Genomic DNA, 24,684 nt, shown 5'->3' with positions numbered 1-24,684 from the left:
GGGGCTCTTGCCCCTCTCCTGGCCGGGGCATGGGGGGGGGTGACGGAGGCCGGCTCATATCGCTGCATTTATTGATTCCTTTTGCTCCAACAAGGCAGACGGGGCTGAATTAAAAACCAAAAGCATCCGAAACCCGGTGGGGAATGGGAAGGCGGGGGGGGTCCCGTCCCTGCCGCGGGGTGCTGTTGCGAGGAGGCGCAGCTGGGCCCCGCGCAGGGAGGATGAGGGGGGACGAGCCGGGGGCCGCGCAGCGCCTGAGTGCCGGGGAGGGGACGGGCATTGCAGGGGGGAGGCCGGCACTGGAGGGCAGGCGGAGCCCAGGTGGGCTCCCCGGGGGCCAGCCATGCCCCGGGGCAGGATGCTGGCACGGCTGCCCCCCATAGAGCAGGGCCCCGGGAGCGGCTGGGGTGCCGCTGTGTCCCCTCCCTGGTGGTGGTGGGGGGGGGGGGTTGCCCCACACCCCCTCCATTGCTCCCAGTGTCCCCCGCACGGTGCAGTTTGTCACCCCGTCCCTGACCCGCACGGACAAAGGGGGGGGGTCTTGGGGGTCCCAGGCCGGCATCCCGCATCCCAACGGGTCCACGTCTCCGGCCGGGCGTCCGGCGAGCTGGTTCGGGGTGTCAAAAGCCAGAGGAGAGGGGGCGGGAGGAGGACGGGGCACCCGTGCCCAGCTTCCCCGACGGGTTCGGCGAGTCCCTCGTGCTCCAGCGGCGGCGGGCGGTGGGGGGGACGAGGTCAGTCCTCCGCGGGGGCCGGGGGTCTCAGCTGGGGCTGCGGGTCGGGCTGCCTTCGTTGCTGTCGCTCACCAGGCACTCGTTGGACTTGAGGCTGGCCAGGGACTTGCAGCTGGGCAGGGAGGCCAGGGAGCCGCAGAGCCCCAGCATGGACGGCGTCGGGTCCTTCCCTGCGGACACGGAGCGGGCGCCGGCGTCGGGGGGGGGCGCGGCTGCGGGCCCCCCGGGGGCTGCCGCCCTCGCGCCCCGGCCCTGGCGCGGTGTTGGGGGGGAGAAGAGGAGCCCCGGCGCCCCGGGGAGGGGCGGCGGTGGTGGTGGCGGTGGTGGCGGTGGGGAGGGATGTCCTTGCACCGTGGGGACGGCGTCCCTGGGTGACGCCCGGGTCCTGCTCCCGGGTGAAGCTGTTTTCCCCAAGCCCCTTCCCTCCCGCGGCCGGGGAGGGGGGGGTCTTACCCAAGGGCCCCCAGGGCTCGCCTTCGCGCTTGCCCTCGCCCAGGCGCTGGGAGTCGGAGCTGAGGCTGTTCTCGGCCGAGAGCTGGTCGGTGCTCATGAAGCTGTGCCTGCGGAGGGATGGCGCTGAGCCCCGCGCCCTGCCCGGGGCAGACCCGCTGGGGCCGGGGCCGGGGAGGGGGGGGGGACGGCGGGGCGCTGGGGGCAGGCCAGGGCGCTTCTGCCCTCCCCGGGACCCTCACCTGCGGTATAGCTTGCTGTCCGAGCCGCTCTCGTTGCCGTTGAGCGTCCCCAGCGAGGGCCACTGGTTCACCAGGGGCGTCACCATCTCCTTGGAGAGCTGGGCCAGCTGCGTGTTCTCGCAGGGGATCAGCCCCGTCCTGCAGGGAACGCGGGTGCTCAGCACCTGGTGCAGCCGCGGGTGCTGGGGACCTGCTGCCCACCATGTCCCGCGGGCTCTTGGAGCGCCCAGGCACCATGGACCTGCCACCCACTGTGTCCCACAGGCTCTGGAGCACCCAATGACCTGTTGACACCATGTTCTGCAGGTCATATGGGGCACCTGGACACCATGGACCTGCCACCACTGTGTCCTGAAGCTCATAAGGGGCACCTGGACACAGGGGACATGCCGCCACTGTGTCCTGCAGGTCATATGGGGCACCTGGACACCAGGGATCTGCTGCCTTTGCATCCCACAGACCTATGGGATTGCCAGAGACCCACCACCCACTGCATCCCAAAGGGCATATGGGGCATCTGGACACCAGGGACCCATAACCCATGACCACTGGGTCCTGCATGTCATATGGGGCACCTGGACACCAGGGACCTGCTGCCACTGCATCCCACAGACCCATTGGCTATCCAGGGATCATCCACCCACAGCACTCTGCAGGACAAAAGCTGCACTCAGAGACCTGCTGCCACCATGTCCCACAGGTCATATGGGGACTCTGGGGACCTGCTGCCCACTGCATCTTGCAGGTCATATGGACCTGCTGCCCCCGCTGTGTCCCACAGGGCACATAGGGCACTGAGGCACTATGGACACACCACGTCCCACAGGCCCTGGGGCATCGGGTTCCTGGAGACCTGCTGCCCACCACATCCTGCAGAGCATATGGGGCACATAGGGCACCTGGACACTGGGGACCTGCCACTGGCACAACCATAGGGCTGAGCAGCAGCAGTGGGGCCCCTGCGGAGGGCAGGGGTCCAGGCCTGGGGCCAGTCCCCCGAGGTGGCACGGTTCGGAGCACGCGCTGGGGGTGACTCACAGCTGCTCCTGCAGCTCCAGGATGACGCCCTCCAGCTCCCTCTTCTCCAGCTGGTTCTGCACCATCACCTCCTCCAGGCGCATCTTCAGCCGCTTGTTCTCCGCCTCCAGGTCCTTCAGCTGCGACTCCCGCAGCCGCACCAGCTCCTCCAGGTACCCCTGCGCGTGGCAGCCGTGAGCAGCGCCCTGGCCACCCTCCCACCCCCGGGGCCACCCACTGCAGGGTGCCAAGGAGCAACAGCCCACGGTCGGCCTGGAACCGGGATGAAGGAGCGGGGCAAGGAGCGAGCTGCAGGGAGGGAGGGGATGCTCCGCGCTGGAGCTGGGCAGCACCCGCGGGACGTTGGCGCCCATCGGCCCCGTCCCACCCCGGTACCTTCTGGGCGTAGACGATGCGAAACTTCTGCTCCATCTTGCGCCACTTGTTGTACCAGCTGTCCTCGTCGGTGACCAGCGGCAGGTAGGGGCGCTCGGGCGAGCTGTCCTCGCTCGTGCTGCTCTCCGCGCTGCCCCGCTCCTCCTCCTCGCTCAGGTAGTCGTAGCTGGGGGACGGGGCTCAGCGTGCGCACGCAGCCCGCCGCGCGCCCGCCCGCCGCCGAGGACGCCCTTACCTCTGCGTGAACTTCAGGTAGGGCGTGTAGTCGATGACCACGGGCGTTTTGCCGTCCATCACTTCGCCCTTCAGGCAGAAGCTGAGCGAGGAGCGAGGGGTGAGGGGAGGCCGCGGGGCGGCCGGGCGCCCCGGGGTGCCCCCGCCGCCCGCGTACCTGAAGTCGATGGCGCTGAGCCCGATGAGCATGCCGGTGAGCACCGTGGACTCCTCCCGCAGCATGATGGCCCCGTCGTCGTAAAACCTTCTGCGGGGAGAGGCGGGCGCCCGTCAGGCCGCGGGGCGGGCGCCCCGGCGAGCGCGCCCGCGGCCCCCGGCCGGCCGCCCACCTGGTGGTCCGCGTGTCCCGCAGGGCGGTGGAGATGTACTCGGACATGCGCTTCTCCATCAGGGCCACGCGGATCCAGGCTCGGCCCTGCAAGAGACGCGCCGGGCGGGGAGCCCTGGAGACGGCGCCGCCGCCGCCGCCGCCGCCGTCGGCCGGACCCCGGAGGCTCTGGGCGCCGGCGGGCGCGCGGCCCCCCGGCCCGGGGGCTTTCGTCCCCCCTCGTCCCCTTCGACCAGGTGAAATCACCACGTCTGACCATGCTCACGGGGCCGCGCGGGGTGAGACGGGGAGCCCTGGGGCTCCAGGAGGGGACAGGGATGGGACAGCGTGGGGACGGGGCCGGGGTCAGGGATGGGCGTGGGGACAGCGACGTGGTGGGAAGAGGGAGGAGGATGAAGATGGGGACAGGAGCGAGACCAGAGTGGGGATGGCAGTGGGGATGGGGACGGGGACATGGTGGGCATAGGGTCGGGGACATGGTGGGCGTGGGGACATGGTGGGCATGGGGATGGGGATGGAGATGGGGAGGAGGACAGGGATGGAGATGAGGAAGGTGATGGAGCCATGGTAGGAATGAGCACAACGATAGGAATGAAGATGAGGGTGAGGAAGGTGCTGGGGCTGAGGCCAGGGCTGCAGATGGGGCTGAAGTGGGTGGGAGAGGGCCGGGGCCGGGGCCACCCTGACCTTGGCCCTGGAGGTGCTGATGTTCTCCATGTTCTCGATGCTGCTGACGCAGTTGTTGGGCACCTTGCTGCAGGCCAGGCGGATGTAGTCCCAAAAGCCGCGCTGCCCATCCGAGCTGAACCAGCTGACGGGGCCTGGGGGGCGCCGAGGGCCGCGGTCACGGGGAGCCGCCGGGCCACGCCGGGCCGGGCCGGGCCGGGCCGGGCGGCCGCCCCACGGGCAGCACGCCGCCGGCCCCCGCGCACCGCCGCCGCCGCTACCTTTAAAGCGGTGGCTGAGGATCTGCTCGAGGATGGCGGCAAAGTTGACGAACTCCTCGGAGGAGTCGTCGATGGGCTCCGCCGTGTACTTCTCCAGCAGGGTCTTCACCGAGAACCTGCCGGCGGGACCGATTCACGGGGCGCGTGGCCCGCGCGCCCTGGGGACGCGCCGGCCGGCGGCAACACCCCGCTCCCGCCCGGCGCGGGGAAGGAAGCGCCTCGTCCGGCGGCCGGACCCGGCGCCGCCCGGGGACCCATCGGCGCCGGGCGCGTTTCGGCGGCGCCGCCGCCGCGGAGCTGGAGCCGGAGCCGCCGGGGCGGCCGGCGGGCGCCGTCCGCGACGCTTCGCCGCGGCTCCCCCGGCCCCGGGGCGGCCGGCGCAAGCCCCCCGGGAGCGCGGGCGGGCGGGCGGGCGGCCGGCCGCTCCGCCGCTTCGCGCCCAGCCAGGAAGAGCGAACAAAGCTCCCGGCTTCCTCCCGGCTCCCGCGCGGGCCGCCGGCGCTTCCCCTTCCTCCCGCGGGACGGCCGCAGGCCAGGCGGGGCCGTCGCCTCTGCCTCGGTTTCCCCTCGGTCAAGCCGAGCGCGTGGGAGCTGCTGGGCCGGCGGGACGGGGGCTCATGTCGGGGGCCGCGGCGGCGCGGCCAGGAGCCCCCGGGGCTCGGAGCCAGCCCGGGACGAGGCGCTGCTGAGGATGCGCCGGGCAGGAGCAGCCCCCCCCCCCCCCCGTCTCCCTCCGTCGGCCCGGTCCAGCCCGGCGTTGCCATGCCAACGCGCATCCCTGCATCCCGCCTCGCCATCATCCCCGCATCCCCGCTCGCCTTCATCCCCCATCCCGGGGCCGCCCTGACGTCACTTCCTCGGCCCCACGCCGGGCGCCCGGCTCCCCCGGCACAGCCCCCCGCCGCCCCCCGCGGCCGGGGCCGGGGGGGGACCCCACCGAGCCCCCGTCCCCGTCCCCATCCCCCCCCCCGGCATCGCCGCCCCCCTCGCCGAGCCCCGGCTCCCCCCGGCTCCACCGGCTGCCTCCATGTTGTTGTCGTGTGGCCCAACGGCCGCGGCCTCCCCCCGGCGCCCCGGCCCGGCAGCCCCCCGCCCGCCCCCAGGCCGGATCCCCGCTCCCACCCCCCCACCCCCCGCCTCGCCGCCCAGGCGGCCGATGCGGCGGCGCCGGAGCCCAGCCGTCCCCCCCCCCCCGCCCGCAGCCCCCTTGCTCCCCGCCGCCGCCTCCACCCCTCCCGTCTGCACCTCCAGCACCAGCGGCCTCCCCCCCCCCCCAAATCACGTTTCCTGGGGTAAAAGCAACAGCAGCAACAATAAAAAATAAATAAATCATCACTGGAGGGGCCAGCAGGGCTGGGGGGGGGGCCTCCACCGCCCCCCGCCTCCCGCCGCTCCTTCCATCCAGCTCCTCCACCGCCGGCCATCTCGCCCCCCTCTCCCCCGCCCCATCCCCCCGCTCCCTTCTCGGGTCCTTCCCCACCTGCAGACGGTGATGAGGTTTTTCCTCTCCACGGCGATGTTCCTGGACGATGCTTTCTTGGACGAGAGCCCCAGAGCCATGGCAGCCTGGATGCAGCTCGTTTCCATCCAGCGCGGGGTGAGCCGGCCCCGGCGGGCGAGACCCCCCCCCTCGCCGGCCTGCCTGCCCACCCGCCTGCCTCCGGCACGGCCCCGCTGAATCCCCCCGAAAGCCCCTGCGCTGCCGGGTGACGCGCAGCCCCCGGAGGGATGCACAACCCCCGGAGGGATGCACAACCCCTGGAGGGATGCACAACCCCGGGAGGGATGCACAGCCTCTGGAAGGATGCACAACCCCCGGAGGGATGCACAACCCCTGGAGGGATGCACAACCCCGGGAGGGATGCACAACCCCCGGAGGGATGCACAACCTCTGGAAGGATGCACAGCTCCTGCAAGGATGCACAACGCCCAGAGGGATGCACAGGCTCCAGAGCGATGCACAGGCTCCAGAGGGATGCACAGCCTCCAGAAGGATGCACAGCCTCCGGAGGGATGCACAGGCTCCAGAGGGATGCACAGCCTCCGGAGGGATGCACAGGCTCCGGAAGGATGCACAGCCTCCAGAGGGATGCACAGGCTCCGGAAGGATGCTGCAGCCGGGCAGGGGGATTTTCCCTCTCCGCCGCCCTGAATGCCCCCCTCGGTGTCCCCCGCAGGGATGGAGGGAATGGGAAAAACGCGGGGAGGAGAGCAAGGGGCAGGCGCCGCGCCGGGCTGGGGGTGGGTGCTGGGCGCCCTCCTCCCGGCAGGGCCCAGCCCCTCGCCGTGACGTGCCGGCAAGAGCCGGGACCCCGCAGGCAGAGCCGCGGCTGAGCCGGCCGCCAGACTGGGCGCCACGCTCCTGGGGGGCGCGGGCAGCGCGGCCGCCTGCCTCCGTGCCTCAGTTTACCGCCCGGGCGCTGCAGGCGACGGCTCGCGGCGGGTCGGCCACAGCACCGCGGGGCGTCTCTGGGCCAGGCAGCGCTTCGCCCCACAGGCTCTCGGGGGTCTGGGGCTGGGAGAAGCCCCCTGAGCTGGAGCCACCAGGGCATTATGTGACCCCACTGCGCTGCCCTCCCTCCGCCCTGCCACCGTGCCTCAGTTTCCCCATTGCAATATCAGGACAACTGAACGGGAGGGTAAATCCTGGGAGGGGGCAGAGCACCGGCACCCCCTCCCTGAAGCACCCGGCTAGCTCGGGGACGTGGCACAGGTGTGGGGTGATGGGCAGGGAGCCGCAGGGTGCGCGGGGCTGCGCAGGGAGGGGCGGCCTCGGCAGCACCCAGATAACGGTGGGGCCCGGCGCCGCCCGGCTAATCGCGGCGCCCAGCCCGGGGCTGTCGCGCCCCGGCGCGGCCGCCCGCCTCCCCGCGCAGCCCGGACCCCCAGGCCCACGGCGCAGGGGCCGGCCGGGGCCGGGCAGCGGGGAGCCAGGGTCAGAGTGGGGTGGGAGGGCGGATTTCCCCGCAGCATCTTTCCACCCCACCTGCTGCCCGGCCACGTGCCTGAGCGGCCGGGTCTTGGCGCTCCAGAGCCTTTTAGGGAGGTTGCAAATGTGTGCGCACCCACACGTGCATTCACGCGCGTGTGCGTGCACCCACGTGTGTGTGTATACATGCACGCACACACACATGCGCTCGCATGCATGTGCTCACATGTATGCACACGCATGCGTATGCACATGCACCCACACATATGCATGCGCACACACACGCACTCATGCGCACACGTATATGCACACGAGCCCCGCGCCTTGCAGCCAAGGAGCCGGCTGTGGGGCGCAGGGCTGCGTCCGTCAGTCCGGCTGGCTGCAGGACTCAGGGCCGTGGCTGGCTGGCTGGCTCGCCGCGGGAATCGGAGCCCCCGGCCGCGGCCCGGCGGGCATTTCAGCACGCTGAGCTCAGCAGGGCCGTGCGCAGGGGCCGCACGCCGTGTGCCGTGGCGTCTGCAGCCCCGAAATGGGGCAGGATGCGGCCCCTCTCCTGCACCCTGCGCCGCCCGAGCGCCCTGGAAGCCTGCGAGGATGGAGGAGCTGCAGGACTCGCAGCCTCCCGGCGGCTGGACGGACGGATGGACGCATCCTGCAAATGCTGCCCACGGGCCCTGCCTTCGCCTCGCTCCTCTGTGCCAGGGGAACCTCTCCGGGAACCGTTTAGTATTTTTCTAAGTAAAAAAAAAAAAAAAAAAAAAAAAAAAAAAAAAATCCCAGTAAATAAGTGCCACGGAAAGGGGATTCCCAGGGCTTCCCCGCGGGGAAACCCCGATACGGGAGCCGGCCGGGGCGCCAGGGCCAGGCTGGCGCGGGGCAGCGGGCCGCGGCGCGGGGAGGCCGGGGCGGGCGGCCAGGGCGCAGCCCCACCGCCGCAAGATGTTGCGCCCCGATAACCTTGTTTATGGGGCCGGGGGGGCGGCCGCGCGCGAGGGCGGGCGAGCAGCCCCGGGTCGCTGGCCCGGCCAGATTAGGGCGCCGGCGTGACTCGGCATTCGGGAGCCGGGCCGCGGGCACGTCGGTCCTGCGGCCGAGGCAGCGCCGGAGCCGGAGCCACCGCGGGCGGTAGGTGCGGGGCCGGGCCCGCGGCGGGGGGAGGTATGGGCTCCATGCTGCGCTGCCGGGCAGGGGTCTAGTGCTGTGCCACGGCGGCGTGGCAGTGCACCTCCTATATCTTCCTGGGGTGGGGTGTGGTGGGCATATGGGCTCCATACTGGGCACACTGGACGCGTGGGGTGGGTGGTATGGGCTCCATACTGAGCCTCGCTGTATATACGACGTGGGAGGTGTGAGTCCTACACTGAGTCATGCTAGATGCCCAGTGTGGGAGGTATGGGGTCCATACGGAGCAGATGCGATGCGCAGTGTGGGAGCCTTGAGCTCCATACTGAGCAGATGGGATGCACGGCGTGGGAGCTACGGGCTCCATACTGAGCAAACGCAGCGCATGGTGTTAAAGCTATGGGCTCCATACTGAGCCATGCTGGATATATGGTGTGGGAGGTGCGAGTCCTATGCTGAGTCATGCTAGATGCACAGTGTGGGAGGTATGGACTCCATATTGAGGATGTTGGCTATGCAGTATGGGAGCCTTGAGCTCCATACTGAGCAGACGGGATGCACAGTGCGGGAGCTATGGGCTCCGTACTGAGCAAGTAGGATGCATGATGTGCAAGCTATGGGCTCCATACTGAGCATGGAGGATCATGGTGTGGAAGCACTGGGCTCCATGCTGAGCCCATAGGGTGTGTGGTATGGGAGCTATGGGCTCCATACGGTGCAAGCACAATGCATGATTTGCAAGCTGTTGGCTCCATACTGAGTCGTGCGGGATATACAGTGCGGGAGGTGCAAGTCCCACACTGAGTCATGCTAGATGCACAGCGTGGGAGGTATGGACTCCATACTGGGGACATTGGCCATGTACAGAGTGGGAGGTATGGACCCCATGCTGAGCATGGGGGATGCCTGGTGTGGGAGCACTGGGCTCCACAATGAGCTCGTAGGATGCAAAGTGTAGGAGCTATGGACTCCGTACCAGGCTCATGCAATGTATCGTGCGGGAGCGTTGGGCTCCATAGCAAGCTTGTAGGATGGGTGGTGTGGGGTGCCTGTGGGGTGCTTGTGGGGTGCACAGCCTGGCATCACACAGGGTGCTGCCTCAGGGCCTGGGCATCATCCCCCAGGGGCCAGGGCGAGCAGAGGTGCGCTGGGGCTGGCAGAGCTGCAGTCGGGGCTAGCGCAGCCAGGACTGGGGCTAGCGCAGCCGGGACCAGAGCTAGCGCAGCTGGGACCGGGGCTAGCACAGCCAGGACCAGGGCTAGCGCAGCCGGACTGGGGCTGGAGCAGCCGGGACCGGGGCTAGCGCCGCCAGGGCTGAGGTTGGCGCAGCCGGGACTGGGGCAAACGCAGCCGGACCGGGGCTAGTGCAGCTGGGACCGGGGCTAGTGCAGCCGGGCCGGGGTGGGCGCGGCCGGGCCGGGCCGGTGCTCGGCGCTGCAGGCAGCGCTGCGGGCGCAGCCGACTCGCCGTTATCGGGCGGCCGCAGCCGGGACAGGGGCCGCTCGCCGCACCGCGCCCGCGCCCGCGCCGCTGCCCGGGCGCCACCTCGCGCGGGGCCGCCTCGCGTGGGGCCGCCTCGCGTGGGGCCGCCGGCGCGGGGCTCCGCCGGCGCGGGCCAGGCGGGGCAGGAAGGAGGGGGCCGGCTCCCGGGGCGGCTCCCGCGGCCCCGCCGCGCCCGGCCCGGCAGCCAGGTCCTGCGCCGCCCTGGTGAGAGCTGGGGGGGTCCCGGCCCCCCCGAGCCCCCGAGCCCCCCGCCTGGCCCTCGCCCCGGCGCTGGGGCGCGGGGCCGCCCCGTCCCCCCCTCCCCCGACGTGGGTGCTCCCCCCCCCCCCGGGGCTGCTGCGGTGGTGGCGGGGGAGGGGTCCTAGGGCAGAACGGGCCCCGGCAGCCCGCGGAGCCCCTCGGCTCCCCCGGCAGGAGAGGGGCAGCGAGATGGGAAGGGGAGGGGGGGGCCCGGACGCCTGGGCCCCCCGCGGCGCTGCCCCCGGGGCAGGTGGCGCGGGAGCGGGGCGCCCCCTGGCGGCGTCGCCTGGCACTGCCCCGGGGCAGCTGCGGGCCCGGGTGTCCGGGCGGGTGTGAACCTGTGCGTGTGCGTGCGTGTGCGCGTGTGTGCGCAGAGGTGCGCGTGCTTGCAGGCGTGTACGGGCGCACACACGTACACGCGTGTGCTTGCATGCAGGCGTGCGTCGGAACGGGCGCGTGAGCGCGCCGGCGCGGGCGGGTGCAGGGGTGTGGGGGTGTGCACGCGCACGTGCGAGCGTGCGGGCAGCTGCGGGCACAGGCCGCTGAGCCCAGGGCCCCGCCGAGGCCGCGGGCGCGCGCGGCTCCCGGACGCCGCGCGTCGTCCCGCGGGACCGGACCCGCGCACGCCCGGGGGCCGGCGATGCTCCGGCGGTGCCGTTCCCTGACGTCGGTGCCCCCGTTCCCAGCCGGCTGCCGGCGCGCTCCGAGGCCCGCGGCGCTTCCCGGGGGACTCTCCGTCCCCGGCGCGGAGTGGCCCTGCCAGGACCTCGCTCGGCCTTTTGCAGCCCCCCGGGGAGCCGATTACGTGGCTGCGGCCCCCGGCGCACGTCGGGGCTCCGGGAACGGCCCGATCCCAGGGGAAAAACCTCTTGCTCCGGCGTCCCGAGGGGGCCGAGCCCAGCCTCTCCTAACCCGCTTTCTCTGCCCTTCCGCTGCCCGCCGAATGCCGCAGAGCTCGGGGCCGTGGGGTTATGGTGTCCCCGGGCTGATTGCTGGGACAGAGCGAGGCAGAGGCGGGGGCCGAGCGAGGAGCCATGGAAGGGCCAGACCAGGTAGGGAGACGCCGCCGCGGCGCTCGGCCGCCGGCCCCGGCTCTGCCCGCTGCGCCCCGCGCCTCGGCCCCGACGCTGGGAGCGGGCGAGACGCCGCCCCCACCGCTGACCCCCCGTCTCTCCCGCAGGAGGCCTACGAGGACACGATGAGGAAGAACCTGGACCCCGAGGGCTACGAAGACCCCGGCATACGCGGCTTAAACATCTCGCCGGGGGAGATGAGCAGTGAGTGGCTCCGTCGGCTGCGGGGGTGCTGCGGCGGGGGGGGGGGGAATGCCAGGCATGCACAGGAGTCAGCGTTGCATGGGCGCCAGGGCTGCGTGGGCACCAGCCATGCATGAGTGCTGGTGCTGCATGGGCACCAGGGCTGCGTGGGTGCCAGGGCTGCATGGGCACCAGCCATGCATGAGTGCTGGTGCTGCATGGGCACCAGGGCTGCGTGGGTGCCAGGGCTGCGTGGGCGCCAGCCATGCATGAGTGCTGGTGCCACATGCGCAATGGTGTCGGGCAGGTGTCGGCGTTGCATGCGCAGCGGTGTCATGCGTGTGTCGGTGTTGCACAGGCAGCGGTGTTCAGCGGGTGCCAGCACTGCACCGGCGGCAGCGTGGCGTTGGTGCCAGCATGGCGTGGTGCCAGCAGTGCACGAGAGACGGTGCTGCATGGGCACCGGTGTAGCACGAGCGCAATGGTATTGCACGGACAGCAGCGTTGCGCGGGTGACGGCGTCGCATGGGTGCTGGCGTTACGAGGCGGCGGGCACTGCATGGGCGCTGGCATTGCATGGGAGCCAGCGCTGCACGGGCGCCAGTGCCGCGGGGCAGCGCGGCCCGCGCCGGGCACGGCGAGGTCGGGAAGGGACGCGCGACGCCGGGGCGCAGGGAGGGCCGGGGCGGCCCGGCGCGGGTTGCCGCCGGTGCCGGCGGTCCCGGCTGACGCCGCGGCCTGTTCCGTGCAGGGAACCCCGGGGGCCCCTCGCGCCAGTGGAGGCCTCGAGCCGAGGAGCTGGCGCCCCTGCGGTGAGTCCCGGCCGCGGAGGGCGTCCCCGTCCCGGGCCGTGCCCGGCTCGGCGCCCGCCGCGGGGGCTCACCCGCCCGCCGCCGCCGCGGCGCTGTGTATTTTTCAGCCAGTATTTGCCCGGCCGCCGGGGAACCTATGACCTGGACAGGAGCCGGCGCGCGGCCGGGGAGCCCGCGGGAAGGGCGAGCCGCCGCGGTGCGGGGCAAAGTGAGTGAGCCGGGCCGCCCATCACCCAGGCGTCGGGGCTGCCGGCGCGCCGCTGGGTGACCGCTGCCGCTTGCCCGTGATCGCCCGCTGATTGACGCTAAATAAAACCTTTGTTTTGGGTGAAGACAAGAACCACTCGGGGCCGAACGGCGGCAGGCGGCGGGCGGCGGCGGGCGGCTCGGCCAGCGGCCGGGAGCGCGGGGGGCACGGCGTGGGGGGCCCCGCGCCCCACGGCCTGGCCCCGGCTCCGCTGCGCCGAGGAGCCGCGCGGCTCTTCGGGGCCGGGGTCCCGCGCGGCGAGGGGCTGGCGGTGGCCGGGGCGGCGAGTGCGGCCCCCCCCCCGCCACTCCCCCCACCCCGGGGGCCCGGGCACCCGCCCACCCTTGGCGCCCGCCCGCCGGGGCGAGCCGACGGCACCCCGGCGCCCGTGTTTACAGTCAGCAAAGGCAAAGCGCTTGGGGATTTACGGTGCACACAGGCGGCGGGGCGGGGGGCGGCCCGCGCCCCCGGGCGGCCTTTATAGGGCGGGAGCGCGCCGGGGCGGCGGGGAGCGCATGGGGGGCCGCAGGTAGGTGGGGGGCCGGGGCCGGCCCCCCGGGCACGGCGCACCACAGGCAGCCGTGGCGGGAGCCGCCCGCGGGGAGCCCAACGCGGCCCCGCTCTCCGCAGCCCCGGCGCTGCGGTGGCCCCGTGCAAGGCTGCCGCCCGGCTCGGGGACAGCGGGGACAGCGGGGACAGCGGGGACAGAGGGGACAGCGCCCTGCGGAGCCCGGCCCCTGGCCATGCCCAGGGAGCCGAGTGTGGGGCAAGGCAGCGCCCGGCACCGCAGGGCAGGGGGCAACGGATGGGGGACACGTCCTGCAGCCCAGCTGGGTCTGAGATGGGGACAGCGGGTGGGGGACACATCCTGCAGCCCAGCTGGGTCTGGGATGGGGACAGCGGGTGGGGGACATGTCCAGCAAGCTCAGCTGGGTCTGAGATGGGGACAACGTCCTGCAGCCCAGCTGGGTCTGGGATGGGGACAGTGGGTGGGGGACACGTCCTGCAGCCCAGCTGGGTCTGAGATGGGGACAACGTCCTGCAGCCCAGCTGGGTCTGGGATGGGGACAGAGGGTGGGGGACATGTCCAGCAAGCCCAGCTGGGTCTGGGATGGGGACAACGTCCTGCAGCCCAGCTGGGTCTGGGATGGGGACAGTGAGTGGGGGACACATCCAGCAAGCCCAGCTGGGTCTGGGATGTGGTTGACAGAGGTGGGGGACATGTCCAGCAGCCCCATCTGGGTCTGGGATGTGGGTGACAGAGGTGGGGGACACATCCAACAACCCCCAGTGGGGTCTGGGATGGAGGTGACAGGCAGGGGACATGGGGAGCAGCCACGGGCTAGCTAACGTGGCCGTTGCTCTGCTCGCAGCTTCGTCGACCGATGTGGACCTGGAGGCGGCGGGGAGCAGGAGATTCGGGTCCCAGCAGGGCACCCATGAGGTGGGTGCTGCGCGAGGTGCTCTGGGGACAAACCCTGGTGGCATCAGGGGACAAATGGCAGGAGCCCAGACCGCTGCAGCTTAGGGATGCCCAAGGTGTCCCCAGGTGCCCAAGCTGGGCTGGGACCCTCCATGCTGGTGATACCATGGACACATCTGGGGAGCCAGCCGAGGACCAAGCCATCCCTGGTGCCACGGGCTGCGGTGCCTGCACCAGGGACCCTGATGCCACCGGCTTTCGCTGCAGGGCTACGTGGAGCTCCACGAGCTGGTCATGGACAGGAACAAGGAGCTGTGCTGGATGGAGGCCGGCCACTGGCTCAGGATGGAGGAGGACTTCCAAGAAGCCGGTCACTGGGGCGAGCCCCATCTCCCCTACCTGACCTACCACAGCCTGCAGGACATCAGACAGGCTTTCGGCAAAGGTGGGACCGCCGGGTCCCCGGTTGGGGCCGGGCATCCGCGGCGACCCTCCGGTGACCGGTGCTGTCCCCGCAGGTGCTGTCCTCCTCGACGTGGTGGAGACGTCGCTGGCGGGCATCGCCCACATGCTCGTTGACCAGCTGATCTACGAGGGGCAGGTCAAGCCGCAGGACCAGGAGACCCTCCTGAGGACCCTGCTGCTGCAGCACAAGTACGGCCCCGCGCGGGGGGCCCCGGCGTCCGGGCGGCGCCCACAAAAGCCCCGTGGAGGGCTCGGCGGGGAGCGGCGGCGCTCGCCCGTCTCACGCCCGTCCCCGCTGCTCGCAGGCACCCCAGCAAGGCCGAGTCCGTGTGGACCCTGACGCCGGGGCAGATGCAGCGAGGGGCGGCCGGCGGGAAGGAGGCGGAGAAGCTGCTGCCGCAGGAGACCGTCAAGACGTTCACGCTGGCCCCGGGCGAGCAGGCGAGGAGGGCTGCGGGGAGGCTGCGGGGTGCTCGCGAACCCGTACGTGCCTGCTGCTCAGTCACGGGCACGCACGCACGTGCACACGCGTGCACACGCGTATGTGCACCCTGCTGAGCGGCGCGCATGCATGCACGCACACGCCTGCACCGCGGCACAGGCACACGCACGCACGCACACACACACGCGTGCACGCGCGTATGTGCACCCTGCTGAGCGGCGCGCATGCATGCACGCACACGCCTGCACCGCGGCACAGGCACACGCATGCACGCATGTGCGGGCGCGCGTGCCCCGGAGCCACGCATGGTACCGGGGCCGCGCGCCACCCGCCGCTGCAGGCTCACGGCTGCTTCTCCCTGCCCGCAGCCCGGCCCCGGCGCGGCCGAGCCCCTGCTCCCCAAGCAGGTCCCCGAGGACACCGAGGCCTCGCTGGTGCTCGTGGGTGAGTGGGGCCGGGGCGGGCCTTCGTCCCTGGGTGCCTCTGTCCCCATGGCTGGCCCCCGTCTCCCCCCGCCCCCAAGTCCCTGCATCCCACCCTGCATCCCAGTGTCCTTATGCTCTCGTGCTGCTGTGTCCCTGTGTCCCCCCGCCATGTCCCCACGCTCACGTCTCCGTGCCCCTCTGGCCCATGCCCCAATGTCCCTGTGTCCTCGTGTCTCCGTCCCCCCACGTCCCCATGCCCCGTGTCCCCGTGCCCTGTGCCCGGTCCCCTCGTGACCCCGTCCCGTCCCGTCCTCCCGCCAGGCTGCGCGGCCTTCCTGGAGCAGCCGACGCTGGCCTTCGTGCGCCTGAAGAACGCCGTGCCGCTGGACGCCGTCCTCGAAGCGCCGCTGCCCGCCCGCTTCCTCTTCGTGGTGCTGGGCCCCGAGAGCCCGCACGTCAGCTACCACGAGATCGGCCGCGCCGTGGCCACCATGATGGCCGACCGGGTACGGCTCCGCCGGGCGCCCCGGGGGCCCTCTGCCACAGCCCGTCCCTCTGGCCGGTGACCCCATGTCCCCGTGGCCCCAGGCCACCACGTCCCCACGCGCGTGGGGTCCCAAGTCCCTGTGCTTCGGTAGCTCCGTGCCCACGCAGCCCCGTCCCCACGTCTTCAGGCCGTTGTGGCCTCAAGCCCGTGTGGCTCTGGGCCCCCATGTCTCACGGCCCGGTAGCCCCAGGCCCCCACGTCCCCAGGCCCCCACGTCCCCAAGCCCCCATGCAGGCCTGTCCCTGTGTCCCTGTGTCCCTGTGCTCCGTGGCCCCATGCCCTCATAGCCCTGTGGCCCCATGTCCCTAGGTACTCCTGGCCTCGTGTTCCCATGCCCTTGGGGCCCACGGCCCTGAGTCCTGTTGCCCCTCTAGCTCCATGCCCCCACGTCCCCACGTCCCCACGTCCCTGTGGGCCATGTCCTTGTTCCCCTATACCCCACGCCCAAGTGTCTGCATGTCCTCCTGCTCCTGTGGCCCGATGTCCCTGTGCCCCCTTGTCCCTGTGGCTCCATGCCCCCATGTCCCCATGCCCCCGTGTCCCCATGCCCCCGTGTCCCCGTGCCCCTGCGTCCCCATGCCCCCGTGTCCCCGTGCCCTCAAGCTCCTGTGTCCCCACACCCCCACGTCCCTGTGCCCCCGCGGCCCCGGTGGGCGGCGGAGGCGGCTGAGCCCGTCTCGCCGCGCGGCGCCGCAGGTGTTTCGCCGGGACGCCTACCTGGCCCAGGACCGCCCGCGAGCTGGCCCGCAGCATGGAGGCCTTCCTGGAGGCCAGCATCGTCCTGCCGCCCACCGAAGCGCCCAGCGAGGAGCTGCTCCGGGGGCTGGTGCCGCTGCAGCGGGAGCTGCTCCGCCGCCGCTACCAGCCCGCCAAGCTGGCGCCCGGCAAGGGTTCCCCAAAGGCCCTGGGTACGACGGGGGGCCGCCCCGGCCCCGCGCACCGCTCCGCCGCTGCCGGCCCCGCTCCGCGGCGGGCTGGGGGTGCCGGCGGTGTCCCCATCGCCACCTGCTCGTCCCCGCAGAGATCGAGCACCCGGCGGCGGAGAGCGATCCCCTGCGCCGGACGGGGCGGCCCTTCGGGGGGCTGGTGCAGGACATCCGCCGCCGCTACCCCAAATATCTCAGCGACATCAAGGACGCCCTGAACCCGCAGTGTCTGGCTGCCATCATCTTCATCTACTTCGCCGCGCTGTCGCCTGCCATCACCTTCGGAGGCCTGCTGAGTAATGAGGGGGACAGGCTGGGGACACCCCGGGGGATGGGGATGTCCCTAGGCAGGGCACGTGGATGGGGATGGGACATGGAGGGCAGGTACCACCACCTGGAGTATCATCCTGCTCCAGATGCCCCAGGAGTGCCCTCAGGGTTTTCTTGCACCTCACATGGGATTGGCACCCATGGGTGTCAAGGGGCATGGGGAAGGTGGGGGGCCCACGCTGGGTGCCCGCTGACCTGCTCCGCTGCTCGGCAGATGACAAGACCAACGGCATGATGGGGGTGTCGGAGCTGCTCGTTGCCACGTGCGTGCAGTGCATCATCTTCAGCCTGCTCAGCGCCCAGCCCCTGCTCGTCGTCGGCTTCTCGGGGCCCCTGCTCGTCTTCGAGGAATCCTTCTACAAGGTGGGTGCTGACCCGCACCCATGGGTGCCCCTGGGCCACCACGAGAGGCTGGCGGTCCCTGTGGTGGGCTCGCTGTGGCCCCCTGGCAGAGGCACGTGGGCGCTGCCACGCAGGCGATGCCAAGCGGGTGGTGCCATGTGGGTGCTGCCACGTGGGTGATGCCACCCAGATGGTGCCATGCAGGTACTGCTCCATAGGGTACCACCGTCCCCATCCCCACATCCCTCAGCCCCCGGGCGGAGGCGCGGGGCCGTGACAGGGCCCCGAGGGTCCGTCCCGGCCGGGTGCCAGGGCTGGGGGCTTTGGGGTGATGGGGCCGGGGCCTCCCCCTGTGGCAGTTCTGCGAGACCCAGAGCATGGAGTACATCGTGGGCCGCGTCTGGATCGGCTTCTGGCTCGTCCTGCTCGTGGTGGTGGTGGTGGCCTGCGAGGGCAGCATCCTGGTGCGCTACCTCTCCCGCTACACCCAGGAGATCTTCTCCTTCCTCATCTCCCTCATCTTCATCTATGAGACCTTCTACAAGCTCTTCAAGGTGCAGGGCAGGGGGCTGCCCATGGAGGGCGAGGGGCTGCGGGGACCCGAGCCCCCACGACAGGGAGGGGGCTGCAGGGTGCCGGGTTTCCATGGAAACCACAGGAGCCATGAGGGATGCAGAAGGATGGAGCCCATTTGGTACCATTTTCTCCACCTCCCCAGGTGGTTCCCCACGTGGGTTTCTGTGTTCCTTAGGGGACTTCTGGGGAAAGGGGCAAAGCCTGGGGCAAGTGTCCCGTCTGGGCTGCAAGGAACATCGGACGTGCCTGGGAATCACCCAGAAATCCCCAATTTCCTCCTCCATCCCCTGGCTCTGACCCTTCCCAGGCAGCTGGTAGCAATGGGATGGTGTCGCACACCGGGTGCCCTCAGGGACATAATGTCTCTGATGTCGGGGAAGTGACAGGCAGGACATGTGCCCCGTGTCACCAAGCCCTCATCACACCCTGAACCCTGGTCCCCGCGCTGGCCCGGAGGGACGCAGGAGCCTGTGCTCAGCCCCGGCCGGCCCCGCTCCTGAGCCGCCTCTCCGTCCCTCCGCAGATCTTCGAGGCTCACCCACTGCAGAGGTTCTACAACGTGACTCCCACGCTAAACCCCTTGGTTCCCCCCAGCGCGGAGCCCAACACGGCGCTGCTCTCCCTTCTGCTCATGGCCGGCACCTTCTTCCTGGCACTCTTCCTCCGCAAGTTCAAGAACAGCGCTTTCCTGCCCGGCAAGGTGCGGGGCCTGGCGCAGCATTCGGGGCCGAACGGGGGCTCGCTGGGTGCAGGACCGGTGTTGGCACCGCTCTTGGGGAACACTTTGCACAAGGGGGCTGGCTGAGAGCTTGCAAACTCGCTGTGTGCCTGCCCGGAGGTCCGCGGGGACCTGTGGTGACCCAGCCGGAGGTAACGTGGCTGCGGTTCGCCCTGCAGGTCCGACGCTTGATCGGGGACTTTGGGGTGCCCATTTCCATCTTCGTCATGGCGCTGATCGACTTCTTCATCAAGGACACATACACGCAGGTCAGTGGGTGGCAGGAAGCAAGGGACTTGTCCCCAGGAGCAGCACACAGCTGTGCTCAACATGGGGCAGTGGGTGGGATGGGATCCCCTCTGCTCCCGTTTGTGCACTGGGACTCCCCCAGTTCAGCCGTGTCCCCCACCCCAGCTTCTCATTGCCCTGTCTCTGCTCCCATCCAGAAACTGAAGGTCCCCAAAGGCCTTGAGGTCACCAACTCATCTGCCCGCAACTGGTTCATCAACCCCATGGGCAACCATAAGGCCTTTCCCATATGGATGATGTTCGCCTCGGTGGTGCCAGCCTTCTTGGTCTTCATCCTCATCTTCCTTGAGACGCAGATCACGACGTAAGGAGCAGCAGGGAGGGCTGTGGGGCTAGGAGGGGGCTGCAGCACACAGCGGGAAGCTGGATGGTGGCAGGAAGCAGCAGCAGGAAAGAAGGGCCCCCATTCTTGGTGCCTCCTTGCTGACCTGGCCTCACGTCCACCTCCCCAGCCTCCTCATTAGCAAGCCTGAGCGGAAGCTGGTGAAGGGCTCAGGCTTCCATCTGGACCTACTGCTCATCGTGGGTATGGGCGGCATAGCGGCGCTCTTCGGCGTGCCCTGGCTTAGCGCCACCACTGTCCGCACCATCACCCACGCCAACGCCCTCACCGTCATGAGCAAGACCTCTTCTGGCGACAAGTCTCAGATCGTGGAGGTCAAGGAGCAGCGCATCAGCGGCTTGCTGGTGGCCGTGCTCATCGGTGAGCCTCTCCACCAGGGAAGAGGTCCTCTGGCCTCACACAGTGCCAGCAGCGAGGACTGGACATTCTCAGCTGTGAGGGATCTCCCTGACTGGTTCTTCTCCACCACAGGTGTCTCCATCCTCCTGGAGCCCATCCTGAAGTACATTCCATTGGCTGTGCTCTTCGGCATCTTCCTCTACATGGGTGTGACCTCCCTCTTTGGCATCCAGCTTTTTGACCGCATCCTGCTCTTGCTGATGCCACCCAAGTATCACCCCAAAGAGCCCTATGTCATTGGGGTAAGTGTGCGGCCTCAGTTGGGGGAGACCAGCCATGGGGTTGGGGGTGTCCTGGGACGCAGCACCACATGATGCTCTCTGAAAACCTCCTCCTCCGGTGCTGGACTTGGCCAGGCTCTTTGGCCTGGACGATTCTCTCCACCATCCTCGTCCTCGGTGCTCTCTTTGGGGCTGGGCGTCTCCCACGGGTGCTGGTGGCCGCGCGGCACAAATCAACGCCTGGCCACGCCACTGCGGGGCTCGGCCAGGGCCAGAGGGGTGCTGCAGCCCGGTGGTCCCTGAGCCCCCTTGGGGACCGTCACCCTTCCTCCCGCAGGTGAAGACCTGGCGCATGCACCTCTTCACCTTCACCCAGATCGTCAGCCTCGCGGTGCTGTGGACGGTGAAGTCCACGGCGGCCTCGCTAGCCTTGCCCTTCGTCCTCATCCTCACCGTGCCGCTCCGGCACTTCCTGCTGCCCACGATCTTCCGGACCTTCGAGCTCCAATGCGTACGTAGCCCCTCGGCCCCGGCGCGCGCCCGCCGCCCCCCCGGGCCCGCTCCCACCTAACGGCTCCCCCCCCCCCCCCCGGTTCCCCGCAGCTGGACGCGGACAACCCCGCCGTCGCCTTGGACGAGGTGGAGGGCAAGGACGTGTACGACGAGGTGCAGATGCCCAGCTAAGGGCGCCGGCGGGCGAGCGGCGACAGCCGGGACCCCCCACGCGCGCGCCCCGGCCCCGCGCCGCCCTCCCGCGCTCCCCCCGGCCGGGCGCAACCCGCCCCGGTCTCCCCGCTCGGCCCCGCTTCGCCGGACGAACTTTCGGTGCTAACGAGCCCGAAGGGCTCAGCTCGGACGGGACCCTTCGCCCGAAGGACCCCGGGCCGGGTTTTTTTAATTTTTTTTCTTTCTTTTTTTGCCTCTTTCTTTGCTGCTCGCTTTGACTCAGGGTTACGGACGCTTCGCTGCGGCGCCCGCTGCTGCTGCTGCTGCTTGGGTTGGCTTTTCGGGTGCCCCCCCCCCCAAAAAAAACCCTCAGGGCCTTTTCCCGCGTTTGCATTAACTTATCGGTGTCGTCCCCGGGAAGGGATGTAAATAGTCCGACAGTGGGGGGGCTTATGTATTTGCAATTAGGAAAATAGTACACACACCCCCCCAAAACAAAAAAAGAAAAAAAAAAAGATGCTGGTGGGTGCTTCTGCCGTGAGGGTTTGGTAAAAAAGCAAAACCAAAACAAAAAGCAAAAAAAAAAAAAAAAAAAAAAAGTGCCTAAAAAGCGCCGGCTGCAAGGAGTGATCTGTATATTTGATGCTCGTGAGTGGGGGAGTTTGTAATTTATTTCCGAAGGCTGCGGGCGCCTCTGCCCGCGAAGGCGCCGGGGCCGCGTGTGTGCGTGTGTATATACCGGGGATTTCCCGTCTGCTCAGGGCCTGCGCTCTGCGCACCAGCGTGGCAGCGTCGTTGCTGAGCTCCTATTAGTCTTAATGAATTAGTGGTAGTGTCAATCCTCCTTTTTTTTTTTTTTTTTTAAGCGTTTCAGTTAAATCCGTGTAGTTTTCCCTGGACAGTTCCCTGCCGCGTTGCGAGGCGACTGCCCACGGCCGCTTTTTTGAGCCCATCTTGCCCCGTTGCCACCACGATCGCTCCCGAAACCGGCCCGCTCCTCTTTGCAAAGCTGGAGAGGAAAATGCCCGGAGCCGGGAGGGGAGAGCCGGGGGCAGCCGTCGCCGCGGTCGTCTCGCCGCGGTTCTGCCAGCGTGGCCCAAGCCGCCTCTCCCCAGGAGTGCCTTGTGTTCGGGTTGGTTTAGTTTTAGCAATTATGGGTCCAAAATAGGCAATAATCTTGTGTGCTTGGATTTTTATTTCCCCCTTCCCTTCCCAATCCACCTCTGTATCACGCTTTAATAAAGAAATGAATTTTAAAGAATTCCAAAAAGCGGCATGGTTTCTCTTTTCGCTTGGGCGTTTACCAGGCAATTCCCTCGCTCAGCCGCGTCCCCCAGCGAGCAGCAGCAGCCCTCGAAGGCCTCAGCCCTGGCTGTGCCGGGATGCTCGCTGCTGCCATCCCGGGATGCTCACCGTGGTGCCCTCGGGATGCTCACCATCGTGGTCCCAGGATGTTCACCGTGGTGGTCATGGGATGTTCACCATGGTGGTCCCAGGATGTTCACTATCATGGTCCCAGGATGTTCACCGTGGTGGTCCTAGGCTGCTCACCATGGCCACCCCAGGATGCTCACAGCAGCTGTCCTGGGATGCTCATCATGGTGGTCCCAGGATGCTTGTCACCGCTGTCCCAGAACGCTCACCATGGCTGTCCTGAGTTGTTTACCATGGCCATCCTGGGATGCTTGCCATGGTCATCCCAAGATGCTTGCCATGGTGGGCCTGGGATGCTCGTTACCACCATCCTGGGATGCTGTGGCCATGCAGGATGCTGGCTGCAGCCATCCCGGGATGCATGCCATGGTGGTCCCAGGATGCTGGCCGTGGCCATCCCGGGGTTCTCACCACAGCTCCCGCCTGGAGCCAGCCAAGGCCCACGCGTGCTCATCCCCGAAGCTGCCAAGCAGACGGGTCCGACAGCGTGGCCTGGCTCCTCCCAGCGTTCAGGATCCCTGCGGGGATCCTTTCTCCCCCATGGGGCCCTTCAAGGGTGCTGGGCAGGTCCCCAGGGTGTCCCCCGGGTGCCAGCTCGCCCGGGCAGCAGCAGGGGCCGTGGGGACTGTTGTGGGGTCGGATGGATTTTTGCCCCCTCGGAGACCCCGTGACCAGCTGAAGAGCAGGGCTCGGGGCCCGCTGGCAGGGGAGCTGCCGGGGCATTTGGGGGCCTTCGGCTGCCTCTGTGCTTCGCCTGCGCCCTGGGCGCGGTGGGGGGGCCATGGCCTGTCCGCCCACAAGGGTGCTTTCCTGGATCCCCCCCCCGAGACCCCCCCCCACCACCACCAGGGCCTGGCGCCCATCGGCCCGGCCTCGTGGCGCGGTGCTCCGCCTCCGCAGCCAGCCCGCCAGGGACGCGTGTGCAGAGCCCTGGCCACCAAGGCCACGGCCACCACCGCCACCACCACAGGGGGGGGGGTGAAGCCAGGCCGGGGCTGCGGCGGCCCCGGAGGGGGCCCCCCGGGTTGGGGGGGGGGAGGTGCCGGAGCGGGTCGTGCAAGCGGAAACCAAGCAGACCCCAGACCCCATTGCAGACCCTTCGGGCACCAAATTAACCCTGATTACACGTAATCTCATTAGCGACGGCGATCGGGACACCTGCCCGGAGGTGGGGGCCGGGGGGGGGGGGACGCGCAAGGCAGAGCCCAGCTCCAGAGCTCTCCGGGGCCGGGCAGCCCGGAGGCGCCGCCGGCAAGCGCCGCTGGCCCGGGGCGCGAGCCGAGCCGAGCCGAGCCGAGCCGAGCCAAGCCGAGCGGCTCGCGGGAGGCGCTGCTCCCGGCGGCCCGCGGCCCCCGCCGCCTGACTGCTATTTTTATGCCCGCCGCCTACCAAAGCGAAAATGCAAAAAAAGCAACCGACCAACCAAAACCGAGGAAATCGCCCCGAAACAAAATGGAAGTGCGCGGCACAGAGGGGCAGCGAGCGCCCTGCGGCTCCCCTCTTGAGGACTTCCGAGTCTTCGGCTCTTGGCCGTTGCGCTGAAGCCTGCGTGTCGTGTGCCCCCCCCCCACACTCAGTGCACACCCACGGGAAAACTTGCCGAGCCATTTCCCAAAGACCAGAGCGGGCTGGAAAAACTCTCCAAAGCCTGGCGACGTTCCCGCGTTCCCGAGGAGCCCGGCGGCCTGGGGCTACCAGCACCCAGGAAGCGGCTTCCCAAGCCCACGGCAGCCCCAAGCCGCCCTCCTGGTTGGGGGGGGGGGGGATTCGGTGCTCAGCCCCATAGCCAGGGCAGGACGGGCCCAGTCTGGAAGTGTCGCGTGGCTGCAGCAGCCTCCGATTAAAAAAAATCTCCCCGGGATAATCCAGGTTTTCTGATGGCAACTACAGGTTTAATGCAAAGCTGCAGAGACTTGGGGGTGGTTCCCCCGCCCGGGTTTGCTGACACTAGCAATTTTCACGCCGACTGGCGCAATCTCTGCCGCTCTTGCAGCGTCGGTGCTGCGCACGGAGATGCCCGGCGCCACGCGGGGCCGCGGACACGCAGCCACGCAGGCGCGGAGCGCACGGGCCTGCATCGCGCGGCGGGGGCTCGCACTCTGCTCAGGCCGAGCCCCCTGCCCGGTCCGCGGCACCGGTGCGAGACGCTCTGTGAGCTGGGAGCCTGCCGACGACGGGGGAGACGGCAAAAGGACTGCAGGCACGCATGCACCTTTGCATGCAATCTTTGTGCCTTATTCGCAAAATACCCCTAGATACAAATAACAGCAATTTAAAAAAATATATAATAATTCCCTTTGCAAGCAGGAAGCTCTCTGGAGCGGAGGAGCACACTGCAGAGCAAGGAGAAGAATGTTTTGGGCAGGTATTGGCGAGCATCCTCCTTTCTGCCAGCCTGCTGCAGGCTTTTATGGCCAGTTTTCCTGCTCTAGCCTTCCTTTTTGGTAGCAAAAAGGAAATAACCGCATTTCAGGCCATCCGTGACTGCTGCTCGGTGTTAGCAGTGCACCAGCTAGAGCTAGCTGGGAGTTTCCTATCCAAAATGGCCTTTTGGTTAGGAGGCGTCGCTGGCTTGCAGTGCTGTGGGAGCTTTAAAAATAAAATAAAACGTGGATGCTGTTGATGCTAAGCTTTCTGAAAGCTGCTTTCCACTCAACTGGG

General features: G+C 69.1%; 2 protein-coding genes across 3 annotated transcripts; one reads left to right on the top strand and one right to left on the bottom strand.

Annotated features, from left to right (window-relative positions):
• Positions 1-54: 54 nt before the first annotated feature.
• On the bottom strand, positions 55-4,466 carry RUNDC3A (RUN domain containing 3A). 2 transcript variants are annotated; one of them, XM_062595513.1, is made up of 10 exons: positions 4,349-4,466; positions 4,089-4,222; positions 3,403-3,488; positions 3,231-3,320; positions 3,075-3,155; positions 2,840-3,005; positions 2,465-2,622; positions 1,427-1,564; positions 1,188-1,294; positions 55-904 (listed from the first exon to the last, which is right to left on the bottom strand). In XM_062595513.1, the coding sequence occupies exons 2-10, from the start codon at positions 4,116-4,118 to the stop codon at positions 762-764; spliced, it is 999 nt and encodes a 332-aa protein (XP_062451497.1). In that variant the 5' UTR covers positions 4,119-4,222; positions 4,349-4,466; the 3' UTR covers positions 55-761. The 2 variants fall into 2 exon arrangements, with proteins under 2 accessions (XP_062451497.1, XP_062451496.1); XM_062595512.1 differs by lacking the exons at positions 1,188-1,294; positions 4,349-4,466 and having other exon boundaries at positions 4,089-4,189.
• A 3,854-nt stretch (positions 4,467-8,320) lies between these two features.
• SLC4A1 (solute carrier family 4 member 1 (Diego blood group)) lies at positions 8,321-21,859 on the top strand. The gene is given in 21 exon segments (XM_062595462.1): positions 8,321-8,402; positions 11,095-11,194; positions 11,323-11,419; positions 13,831-13,901; positions 14,148-14,325; positions 14,399-14,534; positions 14,651-14,786; positions 15,156-15,231; positions 15,534-15,718; positions 16,456-16,491; positions 16,493-16,667; positions 16,781-16,981; positions 17,230-17,378; positions 17,717-17,911; positions 18,457-18,633; positions 18,831-18,920; positions 19,098-19,264; positions 19,413-19,663; positions 19,775-19,944; positions 20,261-20,434; positions 20,527-21,859. Coding segments are annotated over 20 exon segments (2,763 nt in total). The 5' UTR covers positions 8,321-8,402; positions 11,095-11,176; the 3' UTR covers positions 20,608-21,859.
• Positions 21,860-24,684: the final 2,825 nt, after the last annotated feature.

Source organism: Rhea pennata, chromosome 26 (assembly GCF_028389875.1).
Source record: "Rhea pennata isolate bPtePen1 chromosome 26, bPtePen1.pri, whole genome shotgun sequence".
In the NCBI taxonomy this organism is placed as follows: domain Eukaryota; kingdom Metazoa; phylum Chordata; class Aves; order Rheiformes; family Rheidae; genus Rhea; species Rhea pennata.
The sequence above is the reverse complement of the archived record's forward strand: the minus strand, read 5'-3'. Positions and strand labels throughout refer to the sequence as shown.